Raw genomic sequence first — 18,258 nt, forward strand, 5'->3', positions numbered from 1 at the left:
CCATGAACTGATTGGAGGAGAGGAAGAAGTGTCATCATTCCAGTAGGAGAGCCTCCCCTCTCCGTGACTTTGTGCCCCTCCTGCATCTTCCTGTTCCCACATGCCTCTGTGCGTCAGACCCTCCAGGGGAGAAGTGTGACCTGCACCGTCAGGATGAAGATTCCAGCAGGTGCCTGTGCTCCAAAGCTGACCATGATCGAAAAGCCTCCCATGAGCCCATCCCATGAAAAAGGGACAAGGCAAAAGGTACAATGTTCCGTTGGAGCAAGTCACAACTGCTGGACCGAGGGCCAGGGTCAGGTGGCACTGTCTCCGAACACCTGCCCTCTACCTTCCACCATGCTGGCGTGAGCGGAGGTGGGTGTGCGGGGTGGGGGGGTGCAGTCAGCAGCGCCGCAGTCCTTTAGCTCAGGGGCTGTGGACTCAAATGCTGTCGGGGGTGGAATGCTTGCAGGTAGTGGAGTGAAGTTAGGCAAGTGGGGTCTGAGGTAACCCAGAGAGCTCCAGCCAGTGTCAAGGAGGCGGTCATCACTCGTCTCCGGCGGGGTGGTTCTGCTTCCAATTTTTTTTTTCATTTTTACCCACTTTTTTCTGCATTTCAGAAATGCAGATTTTTTTGTTTTGTTTTGTTTTTTACATAAAAGCTACCAGGTTTTAAATGCTGGTAGTGAATTCAAATTAAAACCCTTCTGTGGCCAGAACAAAACTCTCCAGTAGGCCTCCCGTTTTCAGCCTCTGCCTTAGTCCGGGAGAGAAGCAGCTGGTGGCCAACGCATCAAGAACTTGTTCTCAGGCCCCCCCCAAAGTCCCCCAGGATGGGGTAATTCACAGGACAAACATTTGCCAAAGAGGACCAAAGCACGGGAACTGAGTGAGGAGTGAACACACAGAGGGGTAGGGTTAGTCCTGCATCAGGGGCCTGCGCTGGCTGCTTCCAGAATTTCCCAGAAGCTCTGGGCCCCATGACACCCCTCCCCTGTCAGGACAGGGCCGCCCATGCTCCCCTCTGCTAATGAGTCTCCCACACTGCCTGTGACCGTGGCTATGGCTGCCACCAGCAAATGCAGGCGTGTGCCAGGACCTCTCATGGCCTGGCTTCAGTCCAAGTGGCAGCGCCCCACTGGCTTTGGGGACAAAGGTGTGTGTTACCTCACTGCACCCTGGGGCCGGGGGCTCCACTTTCCGCCGCTGCCGCCAGTCTGCCTGAGCCACACTGGCCTCGGAGGAGGCAGTCTCTGACACGTGGCTCCAGGCCCTGGGCTCTGGGAGGGCCTCTGGGCTGCCGGAAACAGGCTGGGATTCCTGCTGAAGAGACCCCCCAGCCCGTAAGCTCCTCAGCCGGAGTGTTTCCAGGGCCCCACCTATGCAACTGGAGCACTGCCTCCTGCCCTCTTCATGGGGCCTCATGTCACCGAAGATCTCTCCCTCGAGGGCCTGGAGTGGGCCGCTGGGAGCCCCCTGATAGATCCAGGCAAAGGGCTCCTGGTCAGCCTAGCTTAAATCTCCCCCTCCTCCCACTCCCTGGAAGCGAGCGGCTGGGCTGCAACACCCCGTTCCAAATCCAAATGCTGGCAATTCCACTTAGGAAGGACTTATGGACTTCCCCCATGAGTTCCTACGGCACCCCGCATGTATGTCCGCCCCCCCCCCCCCCACACACCAGCTCCAGGGAGCCAGAGTCAACAGGTTCAAGAGAAGGAGAGGAGAAGGAAAAGAAGCATCCTGGAGATAACTGGGAGCCGTGGTTCTGGCAACGCCAACGCTGCCCTCCCCCGACTTATTCTGTCCCTGTCCTACAGCCTGACCGAAGGGGTGGAAGCCGGCCTCAGGGACTACAGGGAGGCAGAAAGATGTGGAAGCCAGCCTGGATCCTCAGCTTCAATCCCCACATGGGGAGCAGTGGCTCCTCACAGCAGACCTCCCCAGTCCAGGCCCAAAGCAAGTAGCCAGGAGGAGCCCAACCAGACAGAGAACCACTTACTGTTTGACCTAAAGACTTAAGGAGAAGCCATTGTGCCTGGCTCAGGCCACAGGAAGGCGGAGGGGGTGGGGGGCACTGTCTCTTTTGTCCAGACTCTGGTACTAAGTGTTAAAAATAACAGGTTGGGAGATAAGATAGTGCTGTCTCTGACACTTGCCATCTTAGGGATGCTTATTTTTAAATCTCAGAGTGAGCCCTGGGCTAGGGAGGAGGGGAAAGGGCAGTCAGGAGGTCAGGAAACTACACTCCTCCCTCACCAAGACATTCCACCTTACTAGTCCTGGAGGGGGACAATGGTCGGGGCGGGGGGAGGGGGGAGATGGGAGTGCTGGCTCTGTCATAGGCATGTGAGGCACTCCTAGCAAGGCTCTCTCCTGCCATGCCTCAGTTCCCCTGTCTGTACAATTAGCTGTTCATGGCTAGCATCAGAAGAATGATGGACCATAGCCCATTCCAAGGTCTCTTCTGGGCTGGGTTGGGAAAAGAGGGCTGACAGCTGGCCTCAGCACCCCTCTATGAGGCTGCCTCTTGGGGGTGGCCTGTCATCTACATCCACCCTACTGCTGCTGGGGCAGTCTGGCAGGGGCAGCTGCTCTGAGCGAGGCTGGGAGCCCTGGCGAGCACAGCCCCGAGCCCTGTACAAGTAGGTGCTGCCGACACGTGGCGGGTGGGAGCGCTCACCTGCTTACTGGACTCTTCCTCTGTGCCCAGGCTGTTCTCCTCATCCTCCTCTTGGTCATCCGTGTCTGACTCAGCCACTGCAATGGGCACACACACAGGTTCTGTATCCCCGGGGGTGCCCTGGCCTGGCCGTTTGTCTTCCTCAAACCGTGTCTCCTTGCGGGCCGGAGGTGCCTTCTCTGACTCTGGAGGCGGTGGGGAGCTGGAGGTGGCAATGCAGCTGGGCAGCTGGCCATGGGTGGCGAGGGCTGCCGGCTTCTGGGGCCGCCGCTGCAGAAGCCCACAGCAGAAGTCCCAGGTGGTCCGCTTGAGGAAGCGCAGGCCGCGTTGGATGCGTGCCAGGGCCAGCTGGAGGTTGTTCATCTCCCCATCGTCGTCGGGGGCTGTGAGGTTGTCTGCACTGAAGGAGCTGAGCAGCAGAGCCAGGAAGAGGTTCAGGACCTGTGGAGGCAATGGATCAGGCCCCTCAAGGCAGGCACCATACTAGGGGCAGCTAGCCTTGGGTCCATTTTGGGGAAACTGAGGCCCGGTGACTTTAAGGATTGCTGATGGCCAATAGTTCTGGACTCAAACCCTGGGCCCTCATCCTAATCTCCCAGTTCTCTCGAATATAGTGAATTTGGCTATAAAATGAAAGATAATTTTTGTCCCTCTTCTCAAGGGCTCAGATACAGTCTGGGTTGAATCTGAGCACTTGAAAATCTAGGAATCCTGCTGTGGGGCACCTCCACCTGTGTCTGACTCTGCTTTCCAGGTGATGGACGTGGGGGATGGAGCAGAGAAGGGGCAAGGGCAGGAAAAGAGCAGCACAGGCAGTCCTCGGGCATCTGGGACTAACCACAGGGTCAAGGCACAGAGAGGTGGCTGTCTAGGCAGTGAGGGGTGCTTGGATGGGCGCTGGGTAATGGACCAGACAACTGCAGCTGGGGTGGAGGGAACAGGGCATGGAGTTGGGGGAGGGGTGACGTTGCAGGGTGCTGGAAGGACAGTATTTCACTTAAGTTATTTAGCAGGGGCTAGGGACTTCAGAGTCCTTAAGGGAGGTGTGCAAAATCCATCTCTTTCTGCATGGTTCTGGACTACTGCTCGTTGTTAAACCATCCTGCAAGTGGAAAGCTTTAGCTTTTGTTAGGAAAGAGACCTCTGGCTGAGTGACCAGAGCGTGGCCTTGGGTCCACTGCCCAGCCTCGTGGAGGGTGAATGAAAATGACGGTGGGCTTGTTCCCACACATGGGTCAGACCGGCTCCGGAGCATCACCAGGCTGACAGGCCCGAGACACTGCTTCCCCACCTTGGGCCTGGTGCCCCCTCCTGCCAGCCAGCCCCAGAAGGGAGCTCCCTCGAATGCGGACCCCGACGGCAGAGATGTGTGTGAAGGTGGGTGTGCGGTTCTCCCTGGAGACCCACTCTGGGCTCCTCTCTGGCTTCTCACAAGCCCCTAAGACGGGCCTCATGCCTGTCAGAGAGCTAGGGACAAGAATTCTGAGAAAGCAGTGGTAAGGCTGGAGCGCCAGGAGTCAGAAACATGCCTTTGGTTTAAAAAGCAATACACATTCAGGAGGACAGAATGGTAAGGTGAAGAAGCAGCATCTGACATTCCATGTGGGGAGATGGTCACTTTTGACACCCGGCAGCCTTTTTAATGTCATCCCCAGGGGGTGGGGCACAAGGTGTGATTCAGGGCTGCTGTCTACACTGACCTCCGATCCGGCCCCTGGCCTCTGCCATACTGGCCTGTGCCTGGCCTGCCTCTGCTCCCAGTTGCCCACCCTGGATCCTCTGCCCTCACCCAGGCCTCACCTCCAGGTATTTGGGACCCAGGCTGGGGAGTAGGGCGGGGGGGGGTGCCTGGGCAGCCCTGTCTACCCCCACAAGAACGCCAGCACCCCCCCTTGTTGCCTGCTTCGGAGGTTTGGCTTCTTCCAGTGCTTCCCCCGTCAATCACGCTGCTGCTCCCCAGCCCATGCCTGATCATGACTTCCCATTTCAATGGCAATCTTGCTCCCACCCACGCACGGCAGCGGCCCAATTCCTGAGGCGACCAGGGAGGGGGCTGCGTGGGCTGCGTTAGCTTCCCTCCTCCAGCAGCCTCTAATCTTCTCATCCCCAGGCAGATCCGCTAGAAAATCGCAGGGCTGTGCACATGAGGGCAGTGGGCCTGGCCCTGGGCTGAGAGCCTGGCGTACTCACATCCTCCTGGGAATACATAGTCTGGTGGCCCCTGGAGCTGGGCCAGGGCTGAATGAGGCTCCATCCTGAGAGGCGGCCAGCTGGAGGAATGGAGGGAGGTGCAGCCCAAGAGCTGGGTTCAATTGGCACTGTGCACCGATGCCCTGCCACCTCTCCGGGCCCCACCAGTGGGGCTGGAGGGAGCCTGACCCCAACTTGGCCTGGGCCTACCCTTGTATGGTTAGGGCACATTGGAGGAGAAGCAGGGAGGTTTGGGGAAGGCTCTGCCTGGAACCTGCAGCCCACAGTACTTGAGCGACCCACAGGCCCTCTATGAGCTGATGCAAGTCTATGCTACACACCAGCTTAGAGGCAGATCATGCAGGTGTGCTGTCTGAGCATGTGCGGACCACTTGTGTGCCCAGGCAGGTAGCTCCCTGTCCACAGGGGACACTGACTTCTTCTGGAACCACTCACTTGCTTCCACCTGGCCTCTTCCCAAAGCTCCTTCTCTGGCACTGGGATTTTTGATCTCTTTCAACTGCAGAATTCCCCACATTGTAAAGATATGAGGCAAGATGCACCTGTTCTAGGACACGCAGGTGGCCATGGGAGCAAGGGCTGGGTCCCTCATGACAGGGTAGCAGGGACTCTCACCATAGCTATCCAGGGTGACATACAAGCTCCCATGGGCCCTGCCTTACCTGGACCACCACCTGCTGCACCTGTGCTTTGCTCCCTTTGTCCCTTCCCACTCTAGCAGCACTAATCAGGTCTGCTCCAAACCCTCCTCTAGGAAGCCTTCCTTGATTTCCCCTGCTGGAGGGGATCAACACCCAAGGGCTCCTCCTTAAGGCCTCTGATCATTCTGACCAGCTTGAGAGTTATTTAAGTCCTGTTTGAACTTTCCACCTCCCCACTCTCCAGCTGGTGAGCAATGTCAGGGTCACTTCCACCTCTGTATGCCCAGCAGCACCTGCCACAATATTTTGCATGCAATAGGGGCACAGTAAATGTTTGTCAAGCTGAATTGAAAAACCATGTGATAAATCATTGACAGTAAATGACTAATAAAGTAGTTGGTAGATGAGTAAATAAATAAGTTAATGGATATAAAATGAGTATATAATGAATAAACAGTACCTAGGTGGGTGATTGAATGAACGAGCAAATGAGGAGTGATGGGAATGGATGGATGGGTCAGTGAGTGAGTAAGTAGAAAGCTGGATAGATAAATGGGTAGATGGAGAGGCCTGGTGAATGAGTGAATGGATTGTGGGTTGACAGATGGATGTGGGGATGGATTAGTGAGTGGAGAGATAGATAAGAGTAAAAATATGGGTGATGGATGAGTGGATAGATGGATGGGTGGAAAGATGGATGGGTGATGGATGGATGAATAGGTAGAGTGTGTGTGTGTGTGCTTATGAATGAAGAGGGGTTGGCGATTGGGTGGTTGATGGACAGGTAAATGGACAGGTGAATGAATGGGTGGATGGGTATGAAAATGAGTAAGTGGGGGTTGATGGATGGATGACTGGGTTAGCGAGTGAGTGAATAGACAGGAGGACTGGTAACTGAGTAGACAGATTGATGGAGAGGTGGACAGATGGATGGGTGAGTTGGTGGGTGGGTGACTGATAAGCAGATCAGTGGCTGGATAGGGAGATGTATGGATGATTAGAGAGATGGAAGAGTAAGTGGGTAAGTGAAGAGATGGAATGGTGGTAAGTGCGCAGATGGATGAGTAAATGGGTGCATAGGTGGGTGGACGAATGAATGGATGAGTAGATAGATGGAAGGATCAGTAATGAATTGGTGGATGGATGGGTAAATGGATGCGTGATGAGAGATTGATGGATAGATGGGTAGTTTGATAGATGGCTGAGTGAATGGTGGAATGGATGGAAAGAAGTTAAGTGAATGGATAGAGGGATGACTGGATGGGTGAATGTGTGTGTGTGTTGTGTATGTGGAGCCACTGGCCAACTTACCACAAGGTTGCCAATGACCATAACAAGCAAGAAGACAAGCAGGCACAGTGATTGCCCAGACACCTCCATGCAGTCCCACATGGTCTCGATCCACTCCCCACAGAGGATGCGGAAGATGATGAGGAAGGCATGGAAGAAGTCCATCATGTGCCAGCGGGGCAGCAGGCCTGAGTCACTGATGCGGTACCTCTGCTCTGAGTAGTTCTTGCCGAAGAGCTGCATGCCCACCACGGCGAAGATGAACACAATGATGGCCAGCACCAGCGTCAGGTTCCCCAGTGCCCCCACTGAGTTTCCGATGATCTTGATGAGGGTGTTCAGGGTGGGCCACGATTTGGCCAGCTTGAAGACCCGCAGCTGGGGAAGGAGGTGTCCTTGTGAGGGCCTCTAGTTCCTACCACCCATGGAGACCCTCACCCCCACTAGCTCCCACCTGAAAACCTAGGAGGCCCATGGACACCTGTTTCTCCAAGAGCACACACTGCTCTTTCTCTCTACAGCCTGAGGGGAGCATCACTGGGCTTGGCTCTGGGAGTCAGGCCAGCATCTCCAGTTTCATCTCCCCAACTCCGCCTTGCTCTTCATCCCCACACCAGCTTCCTCCCTGCCTCAGGCTCACTTCCAGGAACTTCCCAGTTTTTCTGGGGATTTCTCCACCATGAAATGTCCTTCCTCTTGCAGGCTCATCTCCATCAGGTCAAACCATCTCTGATTTGCCTAATTGCCTCCAACCTTCTCTCCTCTCAGTTATCATGGAGAAGGGGGGGGGGCAGATGCTTAGCTTTTGTTGAATACCTGCTGTGCCAGGCCTGTGCTCAGGATGGCTCACCTCATTCAGAGCTCCAAATAACCACACGAGGCCGGCACTATTATTACCTACTTTGACAGATGAAGAAGCCAACTCTTAAAGGTGGAGTAACTTATCTGAGTCCATGAGCTCATGGCAGTGGAGTCAGGATTAGAACCTATAGCTTGGACTTTCTCTACTGCCCCTACCACCGTCCCTTTCAAGCCCCCAGTGAACCCACCAACATTGCCCAGACTTCCTTCAGGAAGCCTTCCTTGATCTACTTCCAGCTCCATGTGTGGACCGCTCAGACATTCTGCACTCAAAGAGTGGTCCACAGACCAGCAGCTTCGGCCTCACCCGAGACCTACTAAATTAGGCACTATGGTTTAACAAGATCCCCAGATGATTTGTGTGTACGTTAGAGTTTCCAAAATGCTGACTCTGAAACCAGCAGGCAGAACCCCAGGAGAGCTGTCAGCAGGCCTGGCTCCACCTGTTATTTGCCATGTGGCTTTTGGGAAATTCATTTTACTTGGGTCTTAGTCTTCTCATCTGTGAAATGGGTATGTGGTAATACTAGCTCCTCTCCTGTGATACTATGAGGGCTAAAGGGGGCATGGTGAGACATAAAGAGCTTTGCAAGTCATCAGGATGGCCATCCTAATAGCTTCCCCAGAGGGATGTCTCCCATCTTGCCCCCCTCTGTACCCCCCACATCACCAGCACTGGGGTACCCAGAAAATAGCTGTTGGGCAAAGGCATGATGGATCAGAGTAGAGGTGACTGAGTGGTGACCTCAGAGGGGGCTGCCTCAGTGCCCCAGGCCCCCACCCCGTCTCCCTGCAGCGGGCCCAGCCAGGTACCAGGCGGAAGGAGCGCAGCACTGATAGGTTGCCCATGCGGGACAGGCCCAGCTCCATGAGGCTCAGGATGACAATGATGCTGTCGAAGATGTTCCAGCCTTGCTGGAAGTAGTAGTAGGGGTCCAGAGCGATGATCTTGAAGGTCATCTCTGCAGTGAAGATCCCCGTGAAGACCTGGGGAGGAACAGAGAGACCGGGGTTCCCAGTGTTTGGGCTGGAAAGGGCTTCGGGCCGGAAGGGGTGGCCTGCTTTCTGACTCTTGCTCCCGCATGGTCCCCCTCCTGGGCTGCCAGCTCTGACTGCACCCTGGCTCTCAGTGGGTGCTTGCTCAGCCACGGCCCAGGCCCTTGGGGATTCGCACGGCCTGATGCCCCAGCGCCTTCTTTGGCTTAGCACCCATGACCTGCCAGCCTGGCCCTCAGAAACAGCCAGAACTATCTCAGGCTCCGCAGAGACTTATAGCTCTAGGAAGCACCTGGGGGCGGGGAGGGGGGTGGAGGTGGGGGTGACACAACCCAGCCTGACACCTTCCAGCCCATGTCCCCACAGGAAGCACTCTCCCTCCACATGTGCCAAGAACATGCATTTCTGCAAACACTCATGGTTCTCGTGCCTCAGGGCATCTGTGCATGCTGTTCCTGCTCCATCTTGTCCACACGCTGAAACTCCTGCCTCTGTAATAACAGCCACCCAACTTCTAGAGGGCATGACCACGTGCCAGTCCTGGGCTTGAATGCCCTGCATATGTTGTTCCTTTTAATCCGTCCAGCAACCCAATGAGGAAAGCATCATCGTCCCCATTTTACAGAGAAAGAAACTGAGGCACTGAGAGGTTAAGTAATTTGCCTGGGGTCATGTAGCTAGTGCGTTTGAGAACCAGGAAATGAACTCTGTCTTCCTTCAAGATTTAGAGCTACCCCGCTCTGCCTCCTGGAAGCATTCCTGAGGTAGGCAGAGGCTGGGTTTCCCACCATTTGTTGACACAGCCTGGAGCCCCCCAGCCTGGGCCAGCAGAATGCCGTGGTCAAGGAGCCCATCGTGTGGTGGGCCACGTAGCTGTGACCATTTCCAACGGCTCCGCAGTGTGCTAAAAGCCTCGAGGGGCGCACAGTTCCTGGAGGAGGGGATGTCCTGGGAGGGCGTGGCCGGCAGGAAGGTGGGCCTGCATACGAGGCCTTCTTGGAGCTGAGGGGGTTATTGTGAGGGTGGTGAGGAGTCACTGGTGTCTTCTGTGGGTGAGGGCTGAGGTCAGAGGGCCAGACCATCCCTGGGGACAGTACCAGGGCTACGAGGGAGGAGAGGTCAGAGACAGAGAGGCCAAGGAGCTTGCTGGGGTCGGCAAACAGGGGGCATCACCCAGGCCTCGGCACCCCCTGTGGGGGATCTGTGCTGAAAGGAGGGAAGGAGGGGTCCCTGCACCAGCCCTTTGCCCCTCTGCTCAGATAAAGTCCTGTGGCGGTGGGCTGGGGGGCAGGGATTGCTACTGGCCCAGGGGGCGGGGCACCAGGATGGTGGGGGGTGGGGCGGGGGGTTGCCTCTGCCCTGCCACACAGGGAACCACATCCAGCCAGCCCTCATGACTTCAGGGCTCCCTTCAGGGCTTGTGCCCAGAGAGAACTGTTCTCCCACTAGCTGGGGTCTTAGGGAAGAGAGGGTCCCCGACATCTCTCAGCCTCAGCGCCAATGCCTGGGCTCCCCTCCTGTGTGGAGAGGCATCCTGGGATCCCCCTGCCCCTCTCCTCAGCACCCAAGCCTGTACACATAACTTTCCCATCCCCTCTGACTCCATCCCCTACTGCTCTTCCAGCCTGTTTGTCTCCTGCTCTTCCTTCCTCAGGGCCTTTGTACCTGCTGCTCCCTTTCCCTAGGCCATCTCCCCTCCCCTACCCACAGGGCTCACTCCCTTCAGGTTTGGGCTTAAAAGCCACCTAACGGATGAGGCTTCCTGATGCTTAAAATCATGACCCCCACCCACCAAACTCCTCCTCCCTCTTCTCTGCTTTATTTTTCTTTCCTTCACTTAACCACCATGTGACAGACTGTATATGCAGCTACGGATTTGGCTAGACTGTAAGCTCCACAGGAGGGACCTTTTCTGTCTTACTGGTACAGGAATAGTGCCCAACCAGTAGGCAATCCACCAATATTTGTTGAATAAACATACAAATAGTTGGGCCTTCGATCTTCAGCTCCTGCAGTGTCCAGTGTCCGGCCAGCCGCACTCCCTGCACTGGGTCTCCCTGAGAACCCCTAAGGGCTGGGCCTGGAAAGCCCCTTTCTCTCACCCCTGCTGGCCCTCCAGTCTCCCCCATCACCTGTCCAAGTGTGCCAGGGTGGGTGTGTTCTGAAGACCTGTTCACCAGACCCATGAGTGCTAACACTCATTTCTGGGAAGGGAGGTCAGGAGAGATCCCGCCTCAATTTGCCCAAGCGCAAGTCTCTTTTGGCAGTGAGAGAGCAGATGTTAGTTGGCAATGGGAGTCAGAAGAAGACGGCAGAAGCTCTTGGGGAATGCCTCTTGGGGAAGAAGCAACAGCATCACCTGGAAGCTCTTTAGAGATGCAGAATCTTGGAGACCCCTGACCTGCTTGAGCAGAACCTGCATTTTGACTAGATTCCCAGCTGATTAGCAGTTTGAGAAGTGCTATTTCTGAGCACTCGTTCTCAAATGTGGTGCACTTTGGAATCACCTAGGGAGCTTTAAAAATTCAGATGCTTGGGTCCCACTTCCAGAGATTCTAGTTAAATTGGACTGGAGTGCAGCCCAGGAATTGTTGTTGTTGCTGTTGTCCTTGTTGTCGTCGTTGTTGTTTCGAGCTTCCTAGGTGATCCTAATATGCAGCTAAGCTTGTGAAACACTGCTTTACAAGTGCATCAATCTGGTGCCAGACTCCTCCTTCCAAAGGATTAGCCCAGGCTTTCTAAGTTCATGTAATCGAAGCTGGATGGTTTCAGACATGTAGAGAATGGCAGCCAGACTCAGGTTCCAAAGCTGGGTCTGTCACTCTGTGATCTTGGGCCAGTTTCCTCATCTCCCAGAGCCTCAAGTGTCCTCCTATGTAAAATGGAGATAAGGATGGCTCCATAGGAAGTTACTAAGAGTTCGAGCTAATGGCTGCAAAGCAGATGCTCCCTACCAGAGGGCCATTGTTGTTATCATGGGCAGCATTTATTGTGACTGATGAGGGGAGCCGAGTGCCAGGTCCAGGCAGGGGCTGCCTTCAAACAACTCTGCATGTTTTATGGGCTCACTGGGATCTGGCAGGCAGAGACTGGGAGAGTGGGGACCCGCTTTCCCTGACTCCGGGCCAGAGGGCCACTGAGCAGTGCTGATGGTGGCTTCCCAGGAAGTGGGGGGATGTTTTAGTTCCTACTTTTTATACCCTCCAATCAGCCATTCTCAGTATTATTGTGTTTACAGTCAATGCTTGCTTAGCTTTACCCACGTTCTTACGATTCCTTTCCGGTTCTTCTCAAATCCTGATTCTGCAATCATTTTACTTCTTTCTGAAGTACAAATTTTTGTTACTGTTTCAGAGACGATTTGTGTGTGGTAGATTCCCAGTATTTAGTATCTTTTGTAAATGTCAGGACAATGGACATAGAATTCTAGGGTGTCCACTGTTTACTCCCAGAACTTTGGAATGAGCATTCCACTGTCTTCCAGATTTTGTTGAAGCTATCGTGGAGTTTGCCATCTATCTAACTGTTGTTCCTTAGTAGGCAATCTTTCTCGTTTTGGTTGCTGTATGATCATGTCTTTGCTTTTGACGTTCATCATGTCTAGATATTTGATTTATCTTGTGCAGGATGAAATGTAATTCCTGAATCTAAGGGTTCATTTCTTTGATCAACTCTCACCTATTCTTTTCTTGAACATTCTTTTGCCCCCATTCTCCTATCTTTTCCTTTGGAACTCCTATCAGTTGTGTGCTTGACCTTCTCATTCTGACCCAAGGTCTCTGAACTTTGATTTCATATTTTCTGTCTCTTCATCTCTCTACATTCTGGGCAACTTCCTTAGATCTAAAATTATATTAATTTAATTCTCTCCCTAAGCTATATGAATGTGCTATTCGATTTATACATTGAGATTTTAATCCTAGTGGCTACATTTTCCATTTCCAGAAATTTGATTTGGTTCTTTTCCAAAGCTGTCTTATCTCTTTAATGTTTAATTCCTTCTTTTATGTCTTTAGTTATTATGAACCTTCTTATTTTATCATCTGTTATATTATGTGACATTCTGAAAAGGATAAGAATCTGTGTGTGTGTGTGTGTGTGTGTGTGTGTGTGTGTGTGTCTGTTTGTGTCTGTGTCTGTCTGCTGACTCTTCCTCATAGTGGACTATTTTCTTGTGTGTTTTGTAATTTGGAGAATACAGTTGGCCTGGGTTAAGAGTGTATCCTTCCAGAAAAGTTTTGTGCTTGCTTCTTGCAGGGGCCCCAAAAATATCATAGGATCACTTTATCTGTTAAATTTTTAGGCATACTTTCCAGAAACGCTCAGCTACAACTTTGAACTCCATATATATAACTTTATATAAGGCCAAATTCATAGTCATAAGCTTCCAGAGGTTACTTTTTTCCTCCTCTTCAGCCCTAGCTGAGACTGACAAGCTTCCTTTCTTTATTATTGCCCAGTTTCATTGCCAGTTTTTTCTGGTTCACCATTCTACTGAAAGTAGGGTTATATTCTCTTGGGGCTACTCAGTTCTGACCCCTACTCACACTGTCTAAAGACCTGTCTTGTCTCTACATGTTCACTAAAATCCAAGTCCCCAGATTACCCAAATCAGCAATATCACCTGCTCCCAACCCCCACCAGAGCAACTACAGAACCATTTCACGTGTTTACTGCTATGGTTTTTAAGTCACTCTTTGTTTCTGGCACTAAGGGATTTTTGCTACTTTCTCATGAGCTTTGATATGCATTTCAAAGAATATTTGCTGTATTTTTAGTTGTTTCCTACTAGGGGACCTCTCAGGTTTTTTGGTCCACAATGTTAGGAACAGAAGTTGCATTTGCTCTTTAGATGATGGGCTAAAAGTCAAATCTATTGATCTTCTCTTTTATGGAACTGGTCTTTAATGACATGCTTAGAAAGGTTTTCCCATACTGAGATTATTTTCCCATGCTTATTGTGGTTTTGTTTCTTTACATGTAACATTTAAACCATTGAGAATATATTAACTTCAAGACAATCAAAACCTTACATAGTAGCAATAAAGCTATCCAAATGAAACAAAATAGAGCCATACTCCAATGACATGACCTCTTACTAACAACAGAACCCCAAGTTCAACACAACTTCAATCACAACTCAATGATCCAGGGAAGCCACCAGTGCTCTTTATCACTTCAATTTGCGGCTCAGTGCAACCCAATGGTCACATTCCAACAAAACCACATTCAGCTGCAACCCTACATAACCACCATCTGAAGACCACCCAACACAAGCAGGCACAATTGTGCCATAAGACACCTACAGACTATAATAGAGCTTTCCCTTCTGTTTGCATATAGAAGGAAATAAAGCAGAATTATAGCAAAATGGACTCACGTTTTGAAAAAAACTGAATAGACCCTGTGATAACTATCTAGAGTTCTAGATACGGGAAGTAATACAGAAGAAAATCCTCACACTCCACAGGGTAGGAGACCTGCCTGTCTGGGGGGCCACCTGTGCCGTTGGGACTGAGATAAGGCTGGCTTGCAGTAAGAGAAAGCTTGGACTTAATGGCCTTCGCTTCTACCCAACCTCAGTGATGATCCCGGAAGCTCCTTTCAGAGGCCACTGGGCTCTCTGCCAGCCTTGACCTGGGATCCCCTGGAGAATGGCTGTCTGTGTTTAGCTGAGCAGAGCCAGTAGGGCCCTGTCTCTCAGAGTTTGGAGATAGTAGTCGCATGCCCAGCTCTGCCACCATTATGTCACCTCTTGAGCCTCAGTTTCCCATCTTTAGAGTAAAGAGGTGGGACCTGATTTGATCTCAAGGGAAAAAAAAATCAGAATCAGAACCCAGACATTCTGACTTCCAGGGGCAGTCTCTTTAATAACAGCAACAGTGATAATAACCACAGACCACAGCTATCATTTATTTTGAGTGCTTACTAGTTTATCAAACTCTGAGCCAAGCACATTATACACATTATCTTATTCAATTCTCATTAGCTTCCTATGAGCTTGATATTGTCATACTAATTTTACATTTATTAAATTAAACAAATACTTATTGTGCCAATGACTGAGACTAAGTAATTTGCTTGAGGTCACATAGTTAGTAAGAGCTGAGTCAGAATTCAAATAAGGCTCTGTCTGATTGACTCAACTACACCCAACTATCCACCCATCCATCCATCCGTCCATCCATCCGTCCATCCATCCATTCTCTGTCCATCCATCCTTCCCCTGAGAGAACAGCCTCTTATTGCATACACTCTCCTCTTCCATTTGCCCTGTCTCACGTCCCTGCACATTTGAAGTTCACTCTCAACTCACTTTTGTTTTCTAGCATCTGGGCTTCTTTATCCCCAACTTCTCACTCCCGGCTATATCTCTCAGCTCCTTCCAACCTGATCCTGACACTTCTTGTTCCAAGACGTTTTCCGTGGTGACTTCCACCGTTGGAAGATCCTTTTGTGCTCTGAATCCCCCCTCACTATCCGTGAAGGCTGTGCCAGTTGGCCAAAAGCCCTTCACACCAGGATGCCCATTTGAGTGTCGGCTGCTGGCAGCCCTTACCAGGTTTCCAACCTGCAGCATCTCCTCAAATTCAGTTGTCATGTTGTAGTGCTCCAGTGCCATGAAGAGCGTGTTAAGCACGATGCACATGGTGATGGTGAGGTCAGCGAATGGGTCCATGACCATAAACTTCACTTTCTGCTTGATGGACATCCACAGCGGGCAGCACTCCCAGATGAGGTAGCGCTGGGCAAAGCGGATCCAGCATGGTGGACATTTGCGGTGAGACTCTTCCAGTTCTGGGGGAGGGGGTAGCCAGTAAGCTGGTTTGTTTTTTGTGGACTGACTCACATATAATTTGGTATTCCACAAAAGACGTATGACTTAGCTGGGGGAGATGGCAGGGCTGCTACATGACAGGGGCACAGTGAGAGGGACAAGGAAAACTAAGGGACGGTGTGGCTTATGTCCCAGCCCCTTACTCTGGAAATAGGATAGGAGAGGGCCACAGGGAAAGGAGGTCAGGATGGATGTGGGGACAACTGGGACAAGACAGATTATGACAGATATGGGTTCTCCTGAGACAACAATCTCACACAGACATGGGGACACCCAAGAGAGGACAAGCTGAAAAGGACAAGACAACATCTGAGACAGGCAAATTCGGATCTAAGGACACCCAAAACAAGAAGAACAGACGTGGCATCTGGGACATGTTAGGACAGATGGCAGGTGCCTGGAACAGGCCAGAAAAGACGGGGGGGGGGTGTGTGTGCCAAGTTCAGACTGGAATGGCTGGGGGTTCCTAAGGTGGGACTGGTGGGGACAGATGTGGGATGCCTGGACTAGCCTGTGGTGGACATGGAATGGCTGGGAATAGGCTAGAGTCGGCATGCCTGGGCCACGGTGGTCCCAGGAAGGCATGGGGATTCTTGGGAGAGGACAGGCTGAGACTGGGAAGTGCTCAAGACAGGACAGGACAGCTGTGGGGATGTTCAGAAGAAACACAGACATGGCTCCTGAGGATGCAGAGGTGATACAGACTGGAAAGTCTGGGCCCACAGTGGGGATGTCCGAGGCAAGCCCAGCAGCTGGGGGATGCTTGGCTCAGGTCAGACTAAGTGGGAGAGGGCCCAGGGCAGGAGTGGGAGCGTTTGGAGGACACCAGGGGTAGCTGACCTTCCAGGGCGCTGGTGAGGACACTGACTGCGCTGAGGGCCCGCTGCCGCTCTCCTGGCTCCTCGAAGCCATCCATACATGGAGCCTGGGGGTTCAGCATCTGGGGCCTGCCTGGCTCCTCCGATGGTGTGGTCTGGGTGCAACCAGGAGATATGCATCAGCCCAGGCACGGGGGTCATACTGAACCTGGGGCAGCTGCTGGGCCTGGGACAGCGGTCCCAGACTTGGGTTGGGGGCACAGGGAGACAGGATGGGGGTCTTGGTGGGACATGGATGCTGGGTTTCTCTGCTCCCAACTCCCTCCCTGTTAGTAACTTCCCTCATCCCTCTTGCCAATCATTATCTCCATTCTCCTTTCTTCACCATCTCTCGTCAGTGATAATTCTTGAGTGTGGACAGGAAGCTACATGTACCAAGTTCTATTAACCAGATGCTGTCATTATACATTAGTACATGCAAAAACAATCTGGGAGTCTTAATTGACCACAAGCTCCCTAGAGTCGAGAGCATAAAGAAACATAAAGGAAAAAAATCTACCCCACTCTAAGGTGACATTAATAGAAGCATAAAGCACAATGCTTAGACATAGCTGGTGGGAGCTTCTGTGGAGGCAGTTTGGCTCTATCTACGAAGAAAATTTTAAATTGGCTCTGCAATTCCACATCTAGCAATCTAACTTCATAAATAATTATACACGTGCACCAAAAATATATATGCAGTGACGCTCATTGCAGCATTGTTCCTAATACCATAAAAACAAAACCAATCAATAGGAAGAATATTAAAATCAATTATGGATACAATCTGACTCTGGACCCTGGTACAGACAGTAAAGAGAAGGAGGCAGGTCCATGTGCATTCCCATGGGAGCACCTCCAAGACAAACAGTTTGATAAAAAACAAGAAAAAGATCTGAAAGATACACACGGAATCGTTAGGGTGAGTATATCTGGGGAATGGGATTGTGGGGGGAGGCAAAGGAGAGGGCGAAGTCTTCTTGCACTTATACGCTTCTGTACTGCAGGATTTGTTGTCAATGCGCTGGCATCATTTTTGTAAGCAAAAGAGCCAGATCTGCAGATGGAGATGTGGTGTGTCTGATAGAGGGAGGTGGCGGCGGAAACTCTCTAGGCTTACTCAGAGCCCCGCCTCCCACTACCGGGTATGTGTGTGGGGGGCACGAAGCTGTCACGTCAGCATGGCTCTGTGTGACCACAATGCAAGAGCCTGAGCTGGGGCTGTGGAAGGCACAGGGCTGTTCAGTGTGCAAGTGTAAGGCTCTGTAATCTCTGTAGGTCAGAAGGAAGGGGGGCCTGGGCTACCCAGGGTGGCAGAGTCAGGGCCTGGGGTGGTCACCAAATTGATTCGAGCTCAGGTTAAAGTCAACCCTTGCAATTGGTGGGACTGCACTGAAATGCTGCCTAAGGAGGGAGTGAGCTCTCAGTCACGGAAGTATTCAAGCAGAGGCACCCGAGAGGGCTGAGGGGGCTGCTGTTAACAGTGGTACCTGAGTTCGAGGCAATCACAGCCTGGCCAGCTCAACTCACAAACGTTTCTTAAATTCTGCTGGCTTCTCTTCTCTGTGACTGCGATAGTCTGACTTATCATTTAGCAAATATCTACTCACTTCTCCCACCATGGGGGAAGCACCCTTCCCTGTCCCACTGGCTTTGGCCAGTGGAATGTGAATGGACGTGATGTGAACAACAGCGCCTTCCATATTCTTGTGCCATCTGCCTTGCTCTTGGGCTCCAGTAATCTTCTATGGAAACATTTTCCTCAGGTAGCTGCCACCCGTTCAGCCTGAGCCTCAGCGCAGAGACATGCAGAGCAGCCCTGAGCCTGACCCACAGTGTGGAGCCAAGCCAACGTGCAGCCTAAAGCAGAGCTGCCCAGCCAAGCCCAACCTTGACCAGCCA

General features: G+C 52.1%; 1 protein-coding gene across 6 annotated transcripts in view; it reads right to left on the reverse strand.

The window, feature by feature from the left end:
• Positions 1 to 18,258, reverse strand: part of SCN5A (sodium voltage-gated channel alpha subunit 5) — a 93,968-nt gene that overhangs the window by 28,188 nt on the left and 47,522 nt on the right. For 2 of the 6 annotated variants that reach the window (XM_087870103.1, XM_087870104.1), the window contains exons 13-18: positions 16,340 to 16,472; positions 15,221 to 15,459; positions 8,479 to 8,652; positions 6,826 to 7,182; positions 2,663 to 3,103; positions 1,150 to 1,302 (exon numbers count right to left, since the gene is read on the reverse strand). In XM_087870103.1, the coding sequence (XP_087726229.1) occupies positions 1,150 to 1,302; positions 2,663 to 3,103; positions 6,826 to 7,182; positions 8,479 to 8,652; positions 15,221 to 15,459; positions 16,340 to 16,472 (1,497 nt within the window). Of the gene's footprint in view, positions 1 to 1,149; positions 1,306 to 2,662; positions 3,104 to 6,825; positions 7,183 to 8,478; positions 8,653 to 15,220; positions 15,460 to 16,339; positions 16,473 to 18,258 lie in introns of all 6 variants that reach the window. The other 4 variants (XM_045798219.2, XM_087870102.1, XM_087870105.1 and 1 more) reach the window with 2 other exon arrangements.

This window comes from Ursus americanus, chromosome 20 (assembly GCF_024610735.1).
Source record: "Ursus americanus isolate L20-20 chromosome 20, mUrsAme1.1.p, whole genome shotgun sequence".
Classification (NCBI taxonomy): Eukaryota; Metazoa; Chordata; class Mammalia; order Carnivora; family Ursidae; genus Ursus; species Ursus americanus.